Source organism: Ischnura elegans, chromosome 3 (genome assembly GCF_921293095.1).
Source record: "Ischnura elegans chromosome 3, ioIscEleg1.1, whole genome shotgun sequence".
In the NCBI taxonomy this organism is placed as follows: Eukaryota; Metazoa; Arthropoda; class Insecta; order Odonata; family Coenagrionidae; genus Ischnura; species Ischnura elegans.
The window spans coordinates 20,732,027-20,751,361 of NC_060248.1; the positions used below are offsets into that span (position 1 = coordinate 20,732,027).

The following is a 19,335-nucleotide window of genomic DNA, read 5'->3' on the forward strand; positions in this document are numbered from 1 at the left end:
GCAACCCGCGTGCCACGCAAAGTGTCTGCCTGGGGTGGCACACACTCACTCTTGGGGTCTTATCTCGGGAACCACTGGTCAAAATTGGAAAACACTTTAGGTGCAGCATGTAAAATAACTTATGTATCGTTGGTTACCATATAAAATCAGTTGAAAAATACCAGCGCCTTCTTATCGCCATTCATATCCCAAAAACAGCCAAAAATGCCAAAATTTCTCAACTTTGAGTGCAATACGGCAATGTCTTCCCTTTATTCAATTTCAATAATATTTTACAGGATATGTTTTTACACCAGTTGGCAAAAAATAAGAGGGTGTCCCTAAAGAAATTGGAAAAATAGAAAAATAAGGAAATAAGAAATAATAAGGATAAGGATTGGGCAGTCTCTGAAAATTCTCTACCATTGCCAGGATTTGAACCCAAGGCCACAGGGTGAGAAGCTAAGACTTTAGCCACACCAAGCCAATCTGATCCCCAACCCAGAACTTAATTCACAATTTCTACTAAATAATAAATGTACAGTATTTTAAATGTTTAAAAATATTTTAAATGAAAAAAATTATAAATCATTATTAATCAATTGAAAAATAAAATTATTCTTCAGCTTGTAAATAATTAAAAATATTTATGCATAATATGCTGAATGTTTCCCCTCCCACACATATTCAAGTATCGTTGGAGAGTAACAATACTTTTCAAATGTCCTTTAAGGATTCAAATAATAATTAAACATATCACACAATTAATGAAGGATAATTACCACCCAAACCAAAATACTTCTATTTCATACATGCCAGAAAACTTACCATTACTCAACTTCTTTTGACAATTACTGCTGTAACTATTTCTTTTCCACTTATTTATGGAAAATGAAACAGCATTAGAGTAATCGTTTTTAACACTTAAATTTATACTTCTAATACTTTTGTGATAGTGTCTCTATTTGAAATTTCTAAGTGCATAATGAGAAACCCCAACTTGCAGTCTTAATCCTTGTGGTTGGTCCAACGTCGAGGCTGGCTCAACAAGTCTAGTGCTACGAGCACTAGGCTGGTCGTAGCATCAGGTCTAACTTCAAGTTGAGCTCGACATCACAAGGCGAAGCGATTTATGCAAGGGCAATGTTTCAAGATATTACCTGATTTGCCGTCAACTCGAAGTTCAACCTGATGCTATGACTAGCCTGGTGCTTGTAGCACTAGACTTTGAGTCAGCCTCGACGTTGGACAGCAAAATGGGTTAATAACAAATTCAATGCACGGCATGAATACAAAAAATTTAAAAATACAAAACTTGTAAATGAACTTCCAAGAATAAAATTTGATGGAGCTAACTGCAGCATGGGAGTTTACTAGATTTATCTATGACATACTCTCGTTATTATGATTTTTGTGTGACCAGGGGCCTTATTCACGAAGGCCTCGATTTTGTCGAATCCTCGACAATGTCGAGACGGCGACGTTCAAGCCTCGACGTTTCCGTAAGTTGCAATTCACGAAGCTTATTGTCGCCGTTTCGAGGCCGCGCCAGACGGAAAAAATATCGAGGCGACGTAGGCCTCGACAATTATTTCGAGTCTTGTTGATCCTCGATTTACAAGGAGTGCAACTGCAGCTGGCATATTTAGAAGTTCATAGTTCAAAAGTTGACGTACGTACGACGGTGATCACGGTCTTATTTCATATATTTAAGAAGGCAAAATAGGTATAATGATACGTATAGTTGTATAATTTTATAATATGATTATTTCAAAAACCGAAGTTTCATACGGTTGTTTCGTGAGCTATCACCTGTGAACTAGCCTTTCAGTTATTTTCTGTGAAGAATCGTGACTAAATATTCGCCACCACGAGTCACAATAGAACTATATTTTTATAGCGGATTTCACAGCCCCTAAATTTTTGGGGATAGGCAATACTCATGAATTCCCGGTAACTGATTTTGGGTTGTGTTCGCTCGTGTTGATTTTGTGATTATTATTAGGGGTCGTGCTCTTCATTCTGTTGTATGTTAGCTCTGTTTTCTGCTGTCGGTGATCGCTGTAGCTATACTGGAAAATCTCTGTTGTATAATTGAGAAAATGAACTACTTAATTGAGGCTTATTTTTTTACCTATACGCTTGCTCGCCAACATCGGAGCAACTTATAGATGTAAATGACGTTTGTGAATGTGTTTGCATTTAACAGTGCGTGGTTATTCTCTTCGAACTTCATCATTTATAGAGTACCAAGTAGGTTATACGTATATATGGGTAGTATGATATTACAATTTTACAAATTGTGTTCATAATATTCGTTCATGATATTGTGCATAGCCTTTCATTTCATTGGTACTATCTTGTGATTTCGTGTGGACTATAAATTATTGTTTTCATTGTGTATCAATATCCTGACGTTGCATTTTTTATGACCGTGTACCTTATCATAAATCCTATAGTGTTTACGTTTCACTAACACTTTCCTAAGCTATTAAGGGACGACAATTGTGAGATGTTTTTGCGTCACCCGTAGGTATTGCTAAGGCTTTATATAAAATTCGCTGGAGTGTTATTGATAAGAATACCCTTACATACTAACATAAGAGGTTTTTAATAAAGATTAAGATTCGCAAGATTTGAGAGTAAGTACCTCTCTTTTGAATGATGAAACAGAAATCATAATAAACGTTATCACAGTATAAACGTTAGCACAGGTTTTTAACGATGAAAGATGAATATTTTATTTGATAAGAATGTAATCAATGCACTCGATGCATGTAACTTATAACTATGAGCTTTATTTAGAATGGTATATGATCTGACTTATCATTAGAATCAGAACTTAGATTTAGCATGAGAAAAACAAAGATATTGAAGCACAATGTAATTGGAAGAGGGATAGGTTACAGGATGCATCAATAGGCAAGTAAGAATATTGATTGGGTGACATCATGTAATATAAGTGATGGTTTTATTTACTTTTGAAAGCTTAGATGATAAATTGATACTCAATTATGAATAATAAGTTTTTGTTCTAAATGATAAGTGTTCTTGCATGGCATGCATATTGATAATTTTTTCATGCTCCTATCTATTGCAAACTTATGAGAAGGCTGAAAGTAATGATGATACATTCAAAGTTGATTAAACATTTATAACCACCCTTCATGAACCTCTGTAGCAAATAATGGATGATGATATCGTAGAAGAAATTTAAGGAATAGAGAGGGATATGTACCTTTTGAAATGCCTGATGAAGCTTTTATGGGGATGTATATACTATCAAGGAATTTTTAAGCTTCTTTTTAATTTCTTATGCAACTGCATATTTTAATTTAAGCAAATCAATTTTCTTTATGAAGTAGGTACTTCGCACTCTCCACTTTCGTGGCCAAGGGTCATATCAAAAGTCAGCTGGCAGTGACAGGTATTTAGGTTTGAGCCAAAGTTCAATAAGATGCTTTATGGATGAGTTGACTGAAGCTATTAACTTCTTTAATAAAGTTGCCAATTGGCTACCTTTCCTATAGTGAGAGCAGAGGAAAGAAGGGAGATGAGTCGAGAGTTAGTTCAAATACTTTGATGATCTTGTAAAAATAATTTAATGAGCAAATTTACCAGGATCTTTGTGCCAGTGTAAAGTCATATGAGATACATGTTTTCAAAGTGTAAGGAGGTAGAAACTGCTGTTAAAGCATGTTTATGTAATTTATATGGAGTAGATTAATATAGTCTCATAAAATTTGCCTGTAACAATTCATACTTTGAAAATTATGTTAACTCCTTCCTCTTTCTAGATTTTTTAAAAAATGTAACACCATGATAAATTTTATGTACCACAATTATTTTACAGGAATTACAGAGAATCTAGGTTCCCTGGGGTAGTTGGCTTTGTTGATGGAACTCATATTTCTATAAGGGCTCCTTCTACATACTAACACATAAATGTAAATAGAAGAGAAGGGTACGCCCATTCAATAAATAACCCGATTGAAAACAGTTAGTTAATCTTAGTATGCCCAGATCATTATGTACTGGATTAATTCATTATATAGATAATTATTTTCACCAACTTGAATAAAATGAGTGTTCACCTTTCTATATCTATGTGATAGTGACCTCATGATACTAAATTGTGTCTCAAGATTCTCTTGAAGCTCTCATGATTCATATGTCTGGGGCCATAGTGAAGCTCACGATGAAATGAGAAGGGTATTGGAGAGCGGTGTTAGGTCAGAACATGTAATTGAGTAAGTCTTGATTATAGATGATTGTTTCAACCAATTCTTACATAAAAATAATAGAATGATATAGTTCTAACAGTACTATGGACAGACAACTATTAAATTGCTGCTTTTAGTACTGCCTTTTGTAAAGGTTGAAGTTATTTTTGTGTCACGAACACAAAGCTGCAAAGCTCGATCCACTGTTGAGATGTGTATTAGAGCAATTCAAAATAGCTTTAGATGTCTTTTAAAACACCATCTTTTGCACTATAGCTCTACTCTAAGGTTGGCAGAATAATAACAGCATGTTGCATACAACATAACGCATGTGTGAGAGGAAGTATATCTCTCCCTCAGCATATAAAGGAAGAAGATAAACCCCTCCCTACTCCTAATTCCCCTATTATCCAAGAAAGAGAGTTAATTCATGAGGCACAATGGGTGAGAGAGAATAATATTATGGATTGTTAGTTAAACCATACGTAAGAATATTTTACTAGGGATATTTAATAGTTGTTCATGCATTGCATTTACATCGTTTTCTTTTGGACAATGGACACATATGAGAAAATAACCATAAAGTTTATTTCATGAAATCTTGAGCCTGATGCCTCTATAGCCATTAAAATATGTCATTATGTGATAGTGAAAACTTACCAAAGGGTTTAAAAAACACTTTTGAGAAATGCATGTGATATACAGGTATGCTAATGAAGTCATAAAACTTACAGAATAGTCATACCAGGGTAAGGTGCTATCATTATTATTAGATCATTAAGGCACTATCTTTTTGCAGAAATTGGGATTGATATTGTCAACAATACACCATTTGCATATAGAATATTTTAATGAAGCAAATGATATATTTACAAATGAAATCAATGTTGGCCCTCCTCTGGCTATGATGTGACAAAAAAATCAATAATTTAGCCTTGCATGATTAAAAGATGAATGTAAATTTCAATGTTATGAGACATGAATTTATAATGACATATATTTTAACAATCTTCTTTACTCATTTATCTTATTTCCACATGCAGGTAGATTCATTATTTATGGGCCAATCAGTTACTCTCATCAATTAAAGTTGAGAACTCTAAGGGTCTCTCAGAATAATAGCATACTTCTTCACTCACCAAAGCTAGGAGCAATTTGTGATGAAGAATCATATTTGATGCCTACTTATTACTTCATCTGGGCTTGACTATTTGTGTTAGTAGAGAAGTGCCTGTCCCAGCACAAGTGAAGAAAGATGGTCCCTTCCCACCTCCCCACTTGAGGTGGAAATATGGTGGACTATGGGTATCATATACAACCTTCCACACCAAGGCCTCAGTTAAATATTTCACTGCCCTCAGAATCCCTCTTCCCTCTTGATGATTTTATTGATATTATACATTCAGCCCTGCTCCCGGCATAATCTTTTACCTTGGAATACTTTAAAATAGTGATTTTAATGGGAACAAAATGTGGTGGAGGGATTTCATTTCATTAAGTTGGATGCATTACATTCAATATTGAATTATAATCCTACACTTGTCACTGGCATACTATTCTATGCGGCAGGCCATCATAAAATATACTGATATTTCTTTCATAGTATCTGCTAAACTAGTTACAGCTCTAACCTTTGCCTTGCTGTGCTCTGCCCCAGTGGCGCCGACTCCATGGGGCCTGAGGGGGCCCGAGCCCCCCCAAAAATTCGTTACAGATGTGAGGAAAAAATGTGCCAGGCTAGTCAATTTTCCCCGGAGTGTCCAGATATCGACATTCGAGTGATCAGATTGCTAATGTTGAATATATGACTCTTATACAATGTTTGAAAAACTTAAAATTCACTACTTATAAAATTTACCGGGGCTAGGTCCCCGGTGTGGGCCCCCAATTTTTTTTGCAAGTCGGCACCCCTGGTTTGCTCTTTCCTTTGATGTCATACCTATTATAATTGGAAAAATCATCTGCAAAAATAAAAGCCTTGTTCTATAATAATCTGAAGTCTTTCATGTAATTATTACCCCCAGTACCTTAAAAAATTGTTATAACGCCATGTATTTTCTAATATCTCAATCATGGATTGTTCTTGGATTATGCATTAATACCAGAATACATAATAATATTAACTAATGGTTGTTCATGAGTTGTAAGGCAACATGACATATTATTTCTATTGCAATAGCAGCCGAGTAATTAGGGATATTTTTGTCCCCTATTTACCTACTATATCTGTAATTAATATGTCCTACAAGCTGTAGATAGCAGCTTCCTTTTTCTGGCCCTTATATGACACTTGGAGGATTTGGGTAAGGAAGGGCTGCAGGGGAATGATTCTCTACTGCTGGGAACGTTTTTAAGGTTGAAGCCAATGGTTATATTTCAACGTGCTTGGTAATTGTATTTGCAACTGCTAATACATACATGGCTTTGGATGAATTAAAAATTTACAGGGATTTGGAATGGAAGTTGGTGGGATTCAGTTGATACCACGAATATTTCAAAGGAGTTAATTGGAACTCCCACTGGGTGCTCCCATATGAAGTATCTCCCTCTGCTTATGCTAGATGTGCCTTTAGGAGACTCATACTCTTGTCACTCGACTCTCACCGTGTGAAATGCATTAATTAATGTGCATTTAATACATGTTTAGCTAATTTTAGTTCTAATGAGCTAGTTTGCAACTATCATATGATATCGCTACGTCTTATTCTGTATAATATATATTGGTAATTAGGTCCGCATATTTACCTAAAACCTTGTGGAAGAACGTATTCTATTACTTTGCATTAGAGGAAAATCGTTGTCGCTTGCAATGTACAATGTTACGGTAAAGTTCGCAATAATTATCAAGCATTGGGGTGAGAATGTTGAATAACACGCATCATTTTCTTATATTTGAAAAAAATGTACATCTATACTAGTTTATAATAACTACCCCAATTATTATATTTGAAATAATTAACCATTTACCCAAAATCTATGAAAATGTGTTTCAATTGGTTTCCCTAATCATTGAATATAAGCGGAAAAACATTCAAACTTACTTCTCTATTCGGAATCCAATTGAAGCTCGAGCGAGAAATCTTGGGAAAAAGAAGAGCATCGAATATCAATCCCTCGATAATCCATGACGTCACAAGCGTAAATTTCGCCCACCTTCTAAATTCATCGAGTCCTCGATTTTCGCTTCGTGAATAGCACGGAACGCGATTTCCTGATCCTCGACATTGTCGCCTCGACGGCTTATCATTGTCGAGGCGAAATTTCCGATTTGTTCCTGAATAAGGCCCCAGAACATTAAATGGTTCATTATAATGAACTTAATGCTAACCTTTCTTCTCAGAAACATAAAAAAAAAAACAATTTTTAAATTTTACACTGAATAACTTCACTGCTACAACAAGATTTTCACCCTAATGATATCATTTATTAATAATTATGGAAGAGATTACCCAGCCAGCCGAGACCAATAAAAAAACCAAGAAAAAACACAATGGACTGATAAAAATCTGCAATCATGGGATTGTAAAAGTTGGGCACTTATTTAGGTTTCATAAATAGGATTACACTCACTTGATGCTTACATGAGTTATATGGTAGGGTTGACCATATGCAATGATGGCACATTGCTGTATGAGACTACGCAGTATCTGTTCGATCATATAAGACTCTGCAGTGGCACCCACAAATCGTGCTAAAACAAATGCATCAGGGCACCAAGTCAGACAAGACTGGGCCGTTCTTGCCAAGAGGGTTGTTTTGCCACAGCCAGTTGGACCATGCACAATCATAGGACAGTGACTATCCCCTGTAACATAGCTGCAATGGTAAAAAGTTTCATAATTCATACATTCGATATGCAGTTATTCAGTGAATGTAAACAGAAAGGTTTGCAATCTAAAATTATTACTAATAAATTATACTTACTTACATAACTGTTTCAATTTTCACTAATTTTTCTACAAGCATTTACGTTAAGTGAATGCATAATAACCAACAGATTAAATAAATTTTTTGAACATGCAATACCACTTATTCTTGAATATTGATTAATGACTGAATGACATATGTACATGAACTCTTACTATAAAATTAATTGATAATCAAACAACAAGATTATTAGCGAAATACAATAGACAATGGTGACATGTTGGCCAATGTGTCAGGTACCAAGTGGGACAATGTAGAGCATCCATTGGTAACTTTTTCACTACAGATAACAATAAAGAATGCATTTACAAAACAATCACAAGTTACTGGCCACATTTTCAACAAGGTTCATATTTTTTTATGCAACTGAATCCAAGCAAACTATTTGTTCAAGTTACGGGGAATTGAATATTAGTATGTACCTTAATAAGGGAAAAAATCTTATACCCTTCCATAAGGCGAGCACACAATTTCTCAATGTATGATCGACTAAAGGTTTGAACCTGTTACCAACAGCAAAAAGGATCCAATCTCAAATAAAAATGCACCAACATGGCCTACTCAGAACAATGCAACATCTCAAGTGTACTTGCCTATTTGCAGCCTTCTCAAAACATGTAAAAACTTCGGTGACAATAAATACATCATTCCAAAACTAATTTGATCTTTCAAGCACATATCCATTTCCTTTCATGGAGCATTTCACTGAGGACGATTATGCAACATGGTGACCATCAAATGAAGACAACTCACTTTTTGATATCCAACAACAAAGAATCCCTGTTGACACTGCACTGAGCCGCTTGCTGACAAAATGTTGCTTGCTGATCAAGTTCTTGAAAGAAGCTGCTTTCAATGCCATATGTTGGCTTTGGAGTGGTCTGAAATATAAAGTGTAGCATTGAAACTCCACTGTGATAAGTAGCAGTGGGGTCATTCCACCCCCACTTGGACAGGAGTTGACCCTTGACCATTCAGATTTATATGAAAATTGACACTTATTTTCCAGCTAAAAAAGAATATACAGTGGAACCCCGATTTATCGTTCCCGCATTCATCGTTTTCCCGCATTCATCGTTCGCCGCTCCTGGTCCCAAATTAAGTTCCATAAAGACAATGTAATTTTTTCCGCATCTATCGTTCCCCGAAGTATCGTTTTCCCGCATTGATTGTTTGAAGATCGTGGTCCCGTCGTATAATTTTCCCGCATTCATCGTTTGATACAAATGAGACGAAGTGTTTACAACGTGTTATTTATGGCTAATAACGACAGACACATAGTTTGAATCTTCCCCAGGAGTTTGAAATACGATAGGGAGAAGCTGAGTGCCGTGGGATAGTTACATTAGCGCATTTCCCAAGATCCGGTATCCCCCTCCATTCAGCACTCGCCTCCCCCCGGTTGAAGCTTTCCTCTTCTCCGAAATAAAAAAAAGGTCCCAGCTCGAGCAGGGATCGTATTACGACGACCTTAGCTTCGAAAGAAAATATCAAGTTACTTGAGGACAAAAGAAACCTTTTTCACGGCTCCCCCTTTCTCGACCGTTGACCTTTCTTTTTAGCCGACTCGCTTCAAAGATCCCCACCTCTGGAGGTCAACTGCTGCATGAATCACCAATTAGCCCAAAAGGTGTCTAACAATAAATTTCGGCAATTGGTATTATACTTTTATTAGATTGAAATATTACTAATGTGCACGTAATTCAAAAAAGAATGATACCAAACACGACGTATTTCTAACGTTATTTAAGCAAGGAAATAGTTGGAATAATACGATGGTGATTTCTGGCGAATATTGATATCCTCGCAGCTGATAGTGAGCTTCACGGCAGTTGATGCGATTTTTTTTCGAAAACGGCGTCTGGTTACAATTTCCGAGTTATGCTATAAGTCTCACTTATCTGAAATGCTAACGAAGCGATGTCTTCTCAGGATATTTTGTTTCTCCCTGCTAGCAATCTGAATTCATCTGCCCTTCTAGATCTACGCTACTTATTGTTAGAAATGAGTGGGTAAGTTGCCTTCTCTATAGAATAAAATAATTTGCGCAGTCTTATGGTCATGCTTCACCCTCTGCAGTAAGCTCCGCTTATGCTGTACGCGTACGTATGCTATCATTAGTGCCGAACTTCACCTCGTATGAGTGGTTCCGTACTTTCCAGGGTGGGTTGACTTAAAACGGGCGAGTGTTTTCCGTGTGGGTTCAATAGAGTCCGGTTTCATTTTTATTAGTTTTATTCTTATTCGTCTTCGGACCATGACCCTTCCAAAGACACAAGTGAGAACTTTAAAAGATTGACTGAAAATAATTAAAGACGAAGAAAAGAATCCGAGCTAGAAATGCGTGAATATTACAGCACGCCTCGGTATGTCCGCTAGTACATGACGGCAGGGGTGGGGGTAGGGCGAGATCCCTGGTGAAAACAAGAAGTGGGATGAAGCGAGGATCAGGTGGGCGTGCCGCTGACGATTAATGCCACATTGCCTCAATCATATTAAAAATTTAATTGCTAGAAAGGAACATTTCAAATAATAAACTATTTTTGGCCTTCTTGGTCCATCTCATAACCAATCACTGCGACGGTGAAATCAGTTGTTTGAGGCATAACACGCACATTTCTCTCGTATATACGTGTACTTGAAATGGCATTTGATGGATAAGAATTTTTACAGTGGTATAGCAGTGAAATTTCCGAGTGGAGTGAAACATTTTTTAGCAAGGCGGCGTGTTCCTTTAGGATATTTGAAAGATATATAATCCGAATCAACAATATGACCTAAGTGTTTCGATAAAGTAATAATATTCCTGTAATCAGCTAAAATCTTTTTTGAATCCATTAATGAATGTCATAATTCGCAAAAATCCAGTGTTTCCTGGGACATAGGCAACCCGGACAAACATTCCCGCATTGATCGTTTTCCCGCATTCATCGTTTTTTTCATCCATCCCCATGAAAAACGATAAATCGAGGTTCCACTGTACCAATTGAAGCACTTTTTGAAAAATTGCAAAAAAAAAACACTTTGGAATTGGCAAAAATAACGGTTTTTCACAATCACAGAATTTTCAAAATGTTTCATAAGAAGGAGGCAATGTAAACAAATGATTGAGGGATTATTTACTTACTACATTCTTAGAAAAACCTAAAAATTAAACATTTGATTTTTAGCTATTCTTTCTAAAATTTATTCATAGAAATAAAAATATTTTTATGATTTTAATTTTCAACATTTTTGATTTTCAATGCATAAGACTTTTTTCTACTTTGAATATTGTAGCTGATTATTATAGGAATCTGTAAATCCATGATCCAGTGAGTGAAAGGGATGGGAAGGAGGAGCTAGTCTGACTTGCCACCCTTCCCAATGAGCCACGTGGTGGCTGATGGAAAGACGGTTTCTCAGACAGTCCTTCTCCATTCACTGATAAAGTCTTTCGAGGAATAATGCTAACATTCGCATCTCTCTCTCCCTACCTCCACACCCCTAGATTTGAAGGTCCCAACTTTTAACACAAAACCTCTCGAAAATTTCCGATATTTGAAAAGGATCATACCAACATTTAATGTTTGATATTTTGCAATAAATTTACAAAGATATGATATAAGTATTCTTTTCACTATGCCATTTTGTGACACTCCCTAATGGCTTAGTTAACATATTAAATGGCCAACTTTTGAAATTTAGAAAGAATTCATTTATTATTAATTATTTGAAAATTAAACAGTTAATTTAGAGTTTACCTACTTTCTTAAAAATTACCAGTCTTTCACAAAAAATATTGCACGGTACTTTATTATTTTATTTACCACCGCAGAACCAAAAATCTACCAGAATCCCAAATTTGGCATCGCCCAAGTCCCAAACGTGCCAGATTTGGTGGGTTCCAACTAATAATTAAAAAAGTAGGAGGGTGTTCCTCCATTTGAGAAAGAAAAAAATTTGAATCTCCCGGTGTATTGCCCAGTTGGAGTCTATTTGAAGACAAAAGCCCCTTTGGAGACAATGAGACTACTCACTCTCCTTGTCCTTTTCATTATTAATCATATTTTTACTATTGCAAAAGTGAATTGTAGCAGCAAATCATTATCATTAAAAATATAATATAATTACATTAACAATTTTCTGCTCTGAGTTGCTATGTCTCGCTCACTAGATATTTATTTACTAAACATATAATAAATACAAATATTAATTGATAGAAGCATTTAGCAAAGTGGAAAAAATAAATAGATAATTAGGCTGATAAAATACTATAAGTACATGATACACTGACAGTCAGCTTTAAATCTTATTATGCACTCATCTATGGATGGCTATGAAATCTTACCTTGACCTGACTCTCCTCCATGATAACTTCAGATATTTCTTTTAGATGATGCCAAAGGCGCTCAGTCACTTCCTCCACATAACTAGGATTTTCCACAAGCACACTTGGGCTGATTGTACCATTACTTGAAAAGACCCCACAATCTTGTCCATCTTCTTTCTTATCATCATCTCCAATGTGATATCCTTCCACAGGAAGTCTTAGTATATGCTTTTCGGAGAGCTGATTCTAGAAAGTACAATTACTATTGTTACAATGCTGAACAAAAATTAGAACTGATGAAAAAAAGGTGTATTTAAGATTCATAAAATTAAGATCTAACCAATCCGTACCAACATTGCCTCAAGTATACATTCTTATAGAAATTTCAAATAACAGGTACAGGAACAACTAGTACATCCAAAAATAGCAACAAATTAATCCTAGCTATTATGTATTTAAAAAATAACAAAATAAAAACAGAATTTCCAAATTATTGGAGCTCTTGAAGCACTTCAGCTGCCGTTTTCTTTGAATGAAAGAAGAAAATCAGCACCTCCAGTAAATTATTAGTATATTTAGACACTACAATAAGAGTATGAACCCAAGACAAACTCAATATTGTCATCAAGAAGTTTGTATACCAAATGTCAAAGCTTAGTTTATGGCATATTGGATACGTCACAATTGACCAGAAATCAATGATAGTGTCATCTATTGAAAAACAGCAGAAACTTAGTTTTGCATCTAATATGATTAGTATCATCCATATTTGCACAGTATCATTTTTATGAAAGTTTCATATTGTAGCAATACTTAATCTTGGAAGTAAAGTCATTTATTCAAATGATAATAACAAAGTAAGCTCTCATTAATATAAACAATGTCATTTTAATTGAAGTTAAGGTCACAGCCAAAAGGGATATGTCAATACATGATTAAATAAATGATATAGCAACAACAATATAGACCTAAGTCCCGGTCCCAATAGTATCGCAAATTTTTTTTTACAAAGTCTGTGTGCCCACGACAGGATCTAAAACGTCCGCATTTTATCAAATTACATGGCTTTGCCATATGCCCCTCACCTAAGAATTTCTGGTCAACAATGGATGTTCCACAAAAGCATTTAGAAAGGTTAAGGGTAGAAGGTTTCAAAATGATTAACAAACCTTGAAAAGCACTAGAAGTGCGTGGAGTCTGAGAGGGGCTAATTATTCAAAGGAAATTAGATGCAGGTCTTAATTTTTTTTGTGTTTATCAGAAGTGATATGAAACTGTACAAAGGTGATTGCTTTACAAAGACTTCATGGGTTACACTCATCCTTTTCTCTCAGAATGACTCACACAAATACATCTCTTCCCATTCAGGAAACATCCATAGGAACAATCATTTCTTTGGGGTAAAGGTCTACCCATAAAACCTATTAAGATCGTCAATTCTTGAGAGGTTAATGGAATGGTCTTCCACTTTATTTCTTAATTTCACAGCTAGTATGCACTGGTGAATAGCAGCTACAACTAAGACAGGCAATAAAGAAGGGTGACAGGGAGTGGAGCACCCCCATTTGTAGGAAACTTATTTGACCAACCTCACCACTGTAACAGTTGACCCTTCCAAAATATGACCTATGATTCTGTTACACTTATCACTGACAGTTGCTGTTTTGGAGTAGCTAAAAAATGTTTTAGCTCTGTGAATGTGATTATCGAGAACTCCTGATGCTTTCTGCAGCTAAAGAAGAATTTTGCAAGAAAAATTGAATATCTACTGGGGTCGAACCAAGGACAAATGGATTTTTAATATGCCGGCTATTTACCGATGGCTACAAATCTCTGGCTGGATATCTTACAAAACATCATCACAACTCATCCCACCTATTGAGGTTTTGATAAAATTTATACTTACTCGAAGATCACTTTGAAGTATTTTCAATCGCCTCTTCAGTTCTGCTTGGCCATGAGAGCAGGATGGCGGGGAACCATCACCTCCTGTTGTAGCATCCTCTCTATCTGAATTTTCCATGCTACTAATCACTCTACAAAGCCATATACAGCGCTTGGCCAACTCTTGACTCATAAACACAGTATTATGGACCTCCTAGGAAAAGCAGGAGTAAAATAAAATGAAAAAAAGTAAAGAGATGAATCACATTACAGTAGACTCTCATTATTACGAAGATCACGGCACCGAAAAACCGGAGTTTTGTAATACCGAAGTTCGTATGAACGTTTCTTTTACGAATCTTCGATAAAAACCGTGTATACCTAAAAATCTTTGATACACGCGACTAAATCACGTGCAAATATATAAAAACAAGAAAATTAGTTTCAGTTTCACAGTATAAGAATGCAGCATGATACAATCGAGGGTTGATATCTTCCCGAATACATACAGTAAGTCCTTGATATACGAACTAGATGCGTTCGGCGACTTTGTTCGTAAGTTAATAAACCTACAGTCTGGCCGCCAAGAGTTGTCCGATGACAGGCATTAAGGTCTAGTTTGGGGTTGGGTGTAAGGTTGCAAGGTAAGAAAGGGAAATGCCCATGTCACTTGTACACAAGAGTATTCTGTGAAGAAAGGAGCTGGAAGGGACGACGAGCGTGAAGGACCCAAAGGAAGAAACCCTCGTTTTGGTGATTTGAAGAAAGGACTTCTTTTGGTGGTTCAGGCTTATTTTGGTGCTCCATATGCATGTGACAACTTTGTATGACTAGGCGAGGGTGTGAGGTGCATTTGCAGGACAGCGATTGGTTGCAAACCGTGCTGGCGCATGGTTTTCTGACCCTCCTATTGTGCCGTCATCGGACAACTCTCACCGGCCGGACTGTAGATTGAACTGTACATAGTATACAAGGCATCGAGGGGTACGGTTATCCTGCAGAATGCAACACTCCATAACAATTTTGTGCTATATTCAGATTATGCCCATTGTGCAAGTTCCTCTGCTCCACACCGCGTTGCATCGGCCAACTCAAAAGGTGCCAAATTTGGAATTTCGGGCACACTTGAATTTTTCGAATGTCCATATTTCTGAAAGTTCGTAAATTGAATGAGCTTAGGAAGAGGACTAACTGTTCGTCCAATTTACGAACAGTAATGAGTGGGCCACCATGATTCCACAGGGATGAAACTTATTATATTATGTTGTGTGCATACTGAAGAAAGAACCATAATTGATGCTGTTGGAACAGTACACGACGAAAACTTAAGCGCGATGCAATTATTAAAACGTAGTGTAGTGTATGTCCACCTAAATGCCATAGCTTATTCGTGGAACTTCCTAATAGAGTTCATTTTGTAACCGCCGGGCCCGGACTGAGGTTCGTAATTTTGTAACAAGGAAAATTTCACAATAATGTTTCTTTTACTTTAGAATGGATAGGCTTTTCATCCGGGCCAAAGATTTCCTTCGTAATAACGAGGACATCGAAATAACGTTGTTTGTATTAACTAGTAATGGGTCGATTCCAAAATTTTAACGATTCCGATCCCGATTCCGATTCTACCGATACCAATTCCATCGATTCTGACACCACAGGCTCCAAGAAAAATATCACTTATAACTACAAGGGAGAGCCCTGAGTATAGTCGTATTCACAGTTATAATAAAGGTTAAATACTATCTATGTATATGAATCATGTAATATTTGGCCCTTTCAAATTCTCACGCAGAAAAACCAACATGCTGATGATCAGCCAGCAGGTTTTGATGTCTCCATGTTACAGTATTACTGCCTGCAGAAAATTGCCTTTTGCAACACACTTGTGTGACTGGGCAAGTACTTTCCTACCAAAATTGCAAGATTTAGGAAACTGGAATTTTTATTAAAAACTATATCATCGATTTTTATGGATCTTGAGTCCTCATGGAACTCAAGTGACTAAGCGAATGGACTAAAGAACTTAGCTTTAGTTTTGTAGAGCCAAAATCTATACTTCTCACGTCGTTTAGTCAACCTTAAAGAATCATGTTGTTTTAAGTTCAAGAAAGAAACTAAACGCTACAAATGAATATCACATCGGACGGACGCAGTAATACAAAAGACTAAAAGATGCCTTGTGGTGTGAAAACTCCCCTTTCTGGACGACTCATCTCGGCGAAGGTGGAAAGGGAAAAAGGGTATCGGTTGTTGCCTTTGGAGGAAACTAGAGATGTGCGAATAGTATCCGCGAATACTCGAATACCTCGAATACTAGAAAGTATTCGATATTCGAGATCTCGAATATTTATGCCAAAGGTGCCGTCTCGAATACCTCGAATACTTTTAATTTCGCGTCATACACTGTCGCTCGCACGTCGTTGGTAGTTGACTCGAAAAAATGAGGAGAACTCTAGTCGTTCAGTGCATGCAGCGCCGTTTTAGGCAAGCTGACGAACTACATCAAATTCGCGGGTTAGAGCGGTGAATAGAGTTCAACGTGGGGAACCGAAATTGATCGGGTGAAAAAAATCCGAAAATCCCAGGTGTCCCCCATCAGGAGAAGCTCAGTGCCGTGGGATAGTGACATTGGCGCATTTCCCACGATCCGCTATCCACCTCAATTCAGCGTTCGCCCCACCCCCTCCGACGATTTCCTCTTCTCCGAAATCAAACAAAAGGTCCCGGCTTACCCAGGGATCGTATTACGAAGACCTTAGCTTCGAAAAAAATATCAAGTTACCGGAAAATAAGAATAGCGTTTCACCCTTCTTCCCCAGGAGATGAAACTACCATATGGAGGAACTCATCAGTGCCGTGGGATAGTGACATTGGCGCATTTCCCACGATCTGCTATCCCCCTCCATTCAGCGTTCGCCCCACCCCCTCCGACGATTTCCTCTTCTCCGAAATCAAACAAAAGGTCCCAGCTCACGCAGGGATCGTATTACGAAGACCTTAGCTTCGAAAAAAATATCAAGTTTCACGAGAACAATAAAAACGTGTCTCATGCCCCCCCTCTACTCACCCACTGGCCTTTTTCTGCTTACCTGCTTCGAAGTTCCCCATTTCTGGAGGTCAACTGCTGCATGAGTCATCTACTAGCCCAAAAGTTGTCTAACAATGACTTTCGGCTATTGATATTACGCTTTTATTAGATTGAAATATTAGTAATAAGCGCGTAATTTAAAAAAGAATAAGACCAAACACGACATATTTCTGACTTTATTTAAGCATTTTACGCAGGAAAATAAATGCCGGAAAGACGAAGAAATACGACGGAGGCTTAGCATTTTGGCGTAATGCTCAAATACGGTGCTCTCCTATTATTTTTTATAGCCTCAATCGAAATATTAATACTCCTGGAGTACGTATTTAACGATTCTAGATTTTTATAAGACGATATCTATTTTTCGCGATTAAATTAAAAGTGAAAATTTTCAAGCGCGCGAAAATGCGACGGGTAAGTATGAATGCCGGGAAAAACTCCGCGTGACGTCGTTCTGCTTCCCGCTGCCGCGAGTGAGGTGACCTTGGGGTGAGGCTCTGAGCGCTAACACGACGCAGGATGCTAGCAGGTAGCCGAGTACCATGCTAGCTGGTAGCGCTTGGCTAAAATAAGGATTATTAATACCTTATCAAGCGAAGAAAACTTTCCGACCACAGCCAGTTTTAATAAGTGATTATTGGTAACCTTAGACGATGTAAACTCCTATCCTCTCGTGTAGAAAATAGGTCCCTGTGATGTCAACTGGAGTGGCATTACATGGGTGCCAATCTGGCCTTTTTCAAATGAGGGTAAAATTGGCCATTGCCATTGGTCTAAACCGGTATTTCTAGAACCAAATAATTTGTATATTATGAATACACCAATGGTGGGTAACAAATCACAATCAATGCCTTTCATTTTCTTTAATGAAGGAAACTACCCTATTGTTTATATAAAATTAAAATATTCCATTAATCAGCTAAATTCCTGTTTGAATCCTTTAAAGGCAGTCACTATTACTCGCCAAAATCTTTGGTTTCCTGCTGCATAAGCGACCTAGTCAAACATTTTCACATTCATCGTTTAGTATTCGAGGTATTCGAAATTCGAGGTATTCGAATATTCGAGCAATGATTTGATATTCGAATTCGAGAAATCTACTATTCGACCCATCCCTAGAGGAAACAGTTTATTTTCCTCTCTCTTAAGCATGCCGACTTAATCTCTTCACTTTACTTCAATACCCGAGCCATATTTCTTATGCGTGGGATGGTTCCGAAAAATATCCAATCCTTATAGTATTTTCACTCGAGTAATGCGTTAAATGGTCAAGTCGATCTATACATAACCCTTTCTAACACCCTCAGTTTAGTGTTTTATGTCAATGAAGACGATTATCCGTGATTTAAATGACGATTTTCAAGACTAAAGTTTTAAAAAACTTGAAAAATCGGCCTCAGTTACCGAGCCCCAGAGTTCCGCGGTGAGTAGCTCAGCCTTGACGCGCAATTGAAAAATCGCTCTTATTTCCTTGGTCACAAACGTTTTTTTCCAAGATTTCTTCTTAGTACTCTTTAGAAATCACTACTTAATATTGTGGTTCAAATTTTCCGAGTTATATTTTTCGTAAACGAAAGATAATGTCTACTATATGTCAAATTTCAAGTGAAAAACGGGTCGACCATTTTGCATTTAAAACCAGTCAGATGAAAGCCAAAATTTTCATAAGTCATTGGAAGTATAGGCAAAGCACCAGGTGAAAAGAATATTGCATTTTTTATTCCATAAAAATCATACCAATGCAACACCACCTGGATAAATTTAAAAAATTTCGAGGATTAACGAGATCGCGCGTGGTTTTGAAAAAGTTGGTCATGTTTGGGCCACTGTATCATCACTAAAGGGTCGTATTTATGTAAAATGGCATATAAACCTATATCTGGTAATGATTTATGAGTACATATTTACACTAAGTTTCAAGT

The 19,335-nt window shown here is 36.9% G+C and overlaps 1 protein-coding gene across 2 annotated transcripts in view; it reads right to left on the reverse strand.

Annotated features, from left to right (window-relative positions):
* LOC124155526 (NACHT domain- and WD repeat-containing protein 1) overlaps positions 1–19,335 on the reverse strand; it is a 103,830-nt gene that overhangs the window by 35,667 nt on the left and 48,828 nt on the right. For both annotated transcript variants that reach the window (XM_046529423.1, XM_046529422.1), the window contains exons 9-12: positions 14,348–14,539; positions 12,460–12,687; positions 8,883–9,010; positions 7,784–8,018 (exon numbers count right to left, since the gene is read on the reverse strand). In XM_046529423.1, the coding sequence (XP_046385379.1) occupies positions 7,784–8,018; positions 8,883–9,010; positions 12,460–12,687; positions 14,348–14,539 (783 nt within the window). The remainder of the gene's footprint in view (positions 1–7,783; positions 8,019–8,882; positions 9,011–12,459; positions 12,688–14,347; positions 14,540–19,335) is intronic.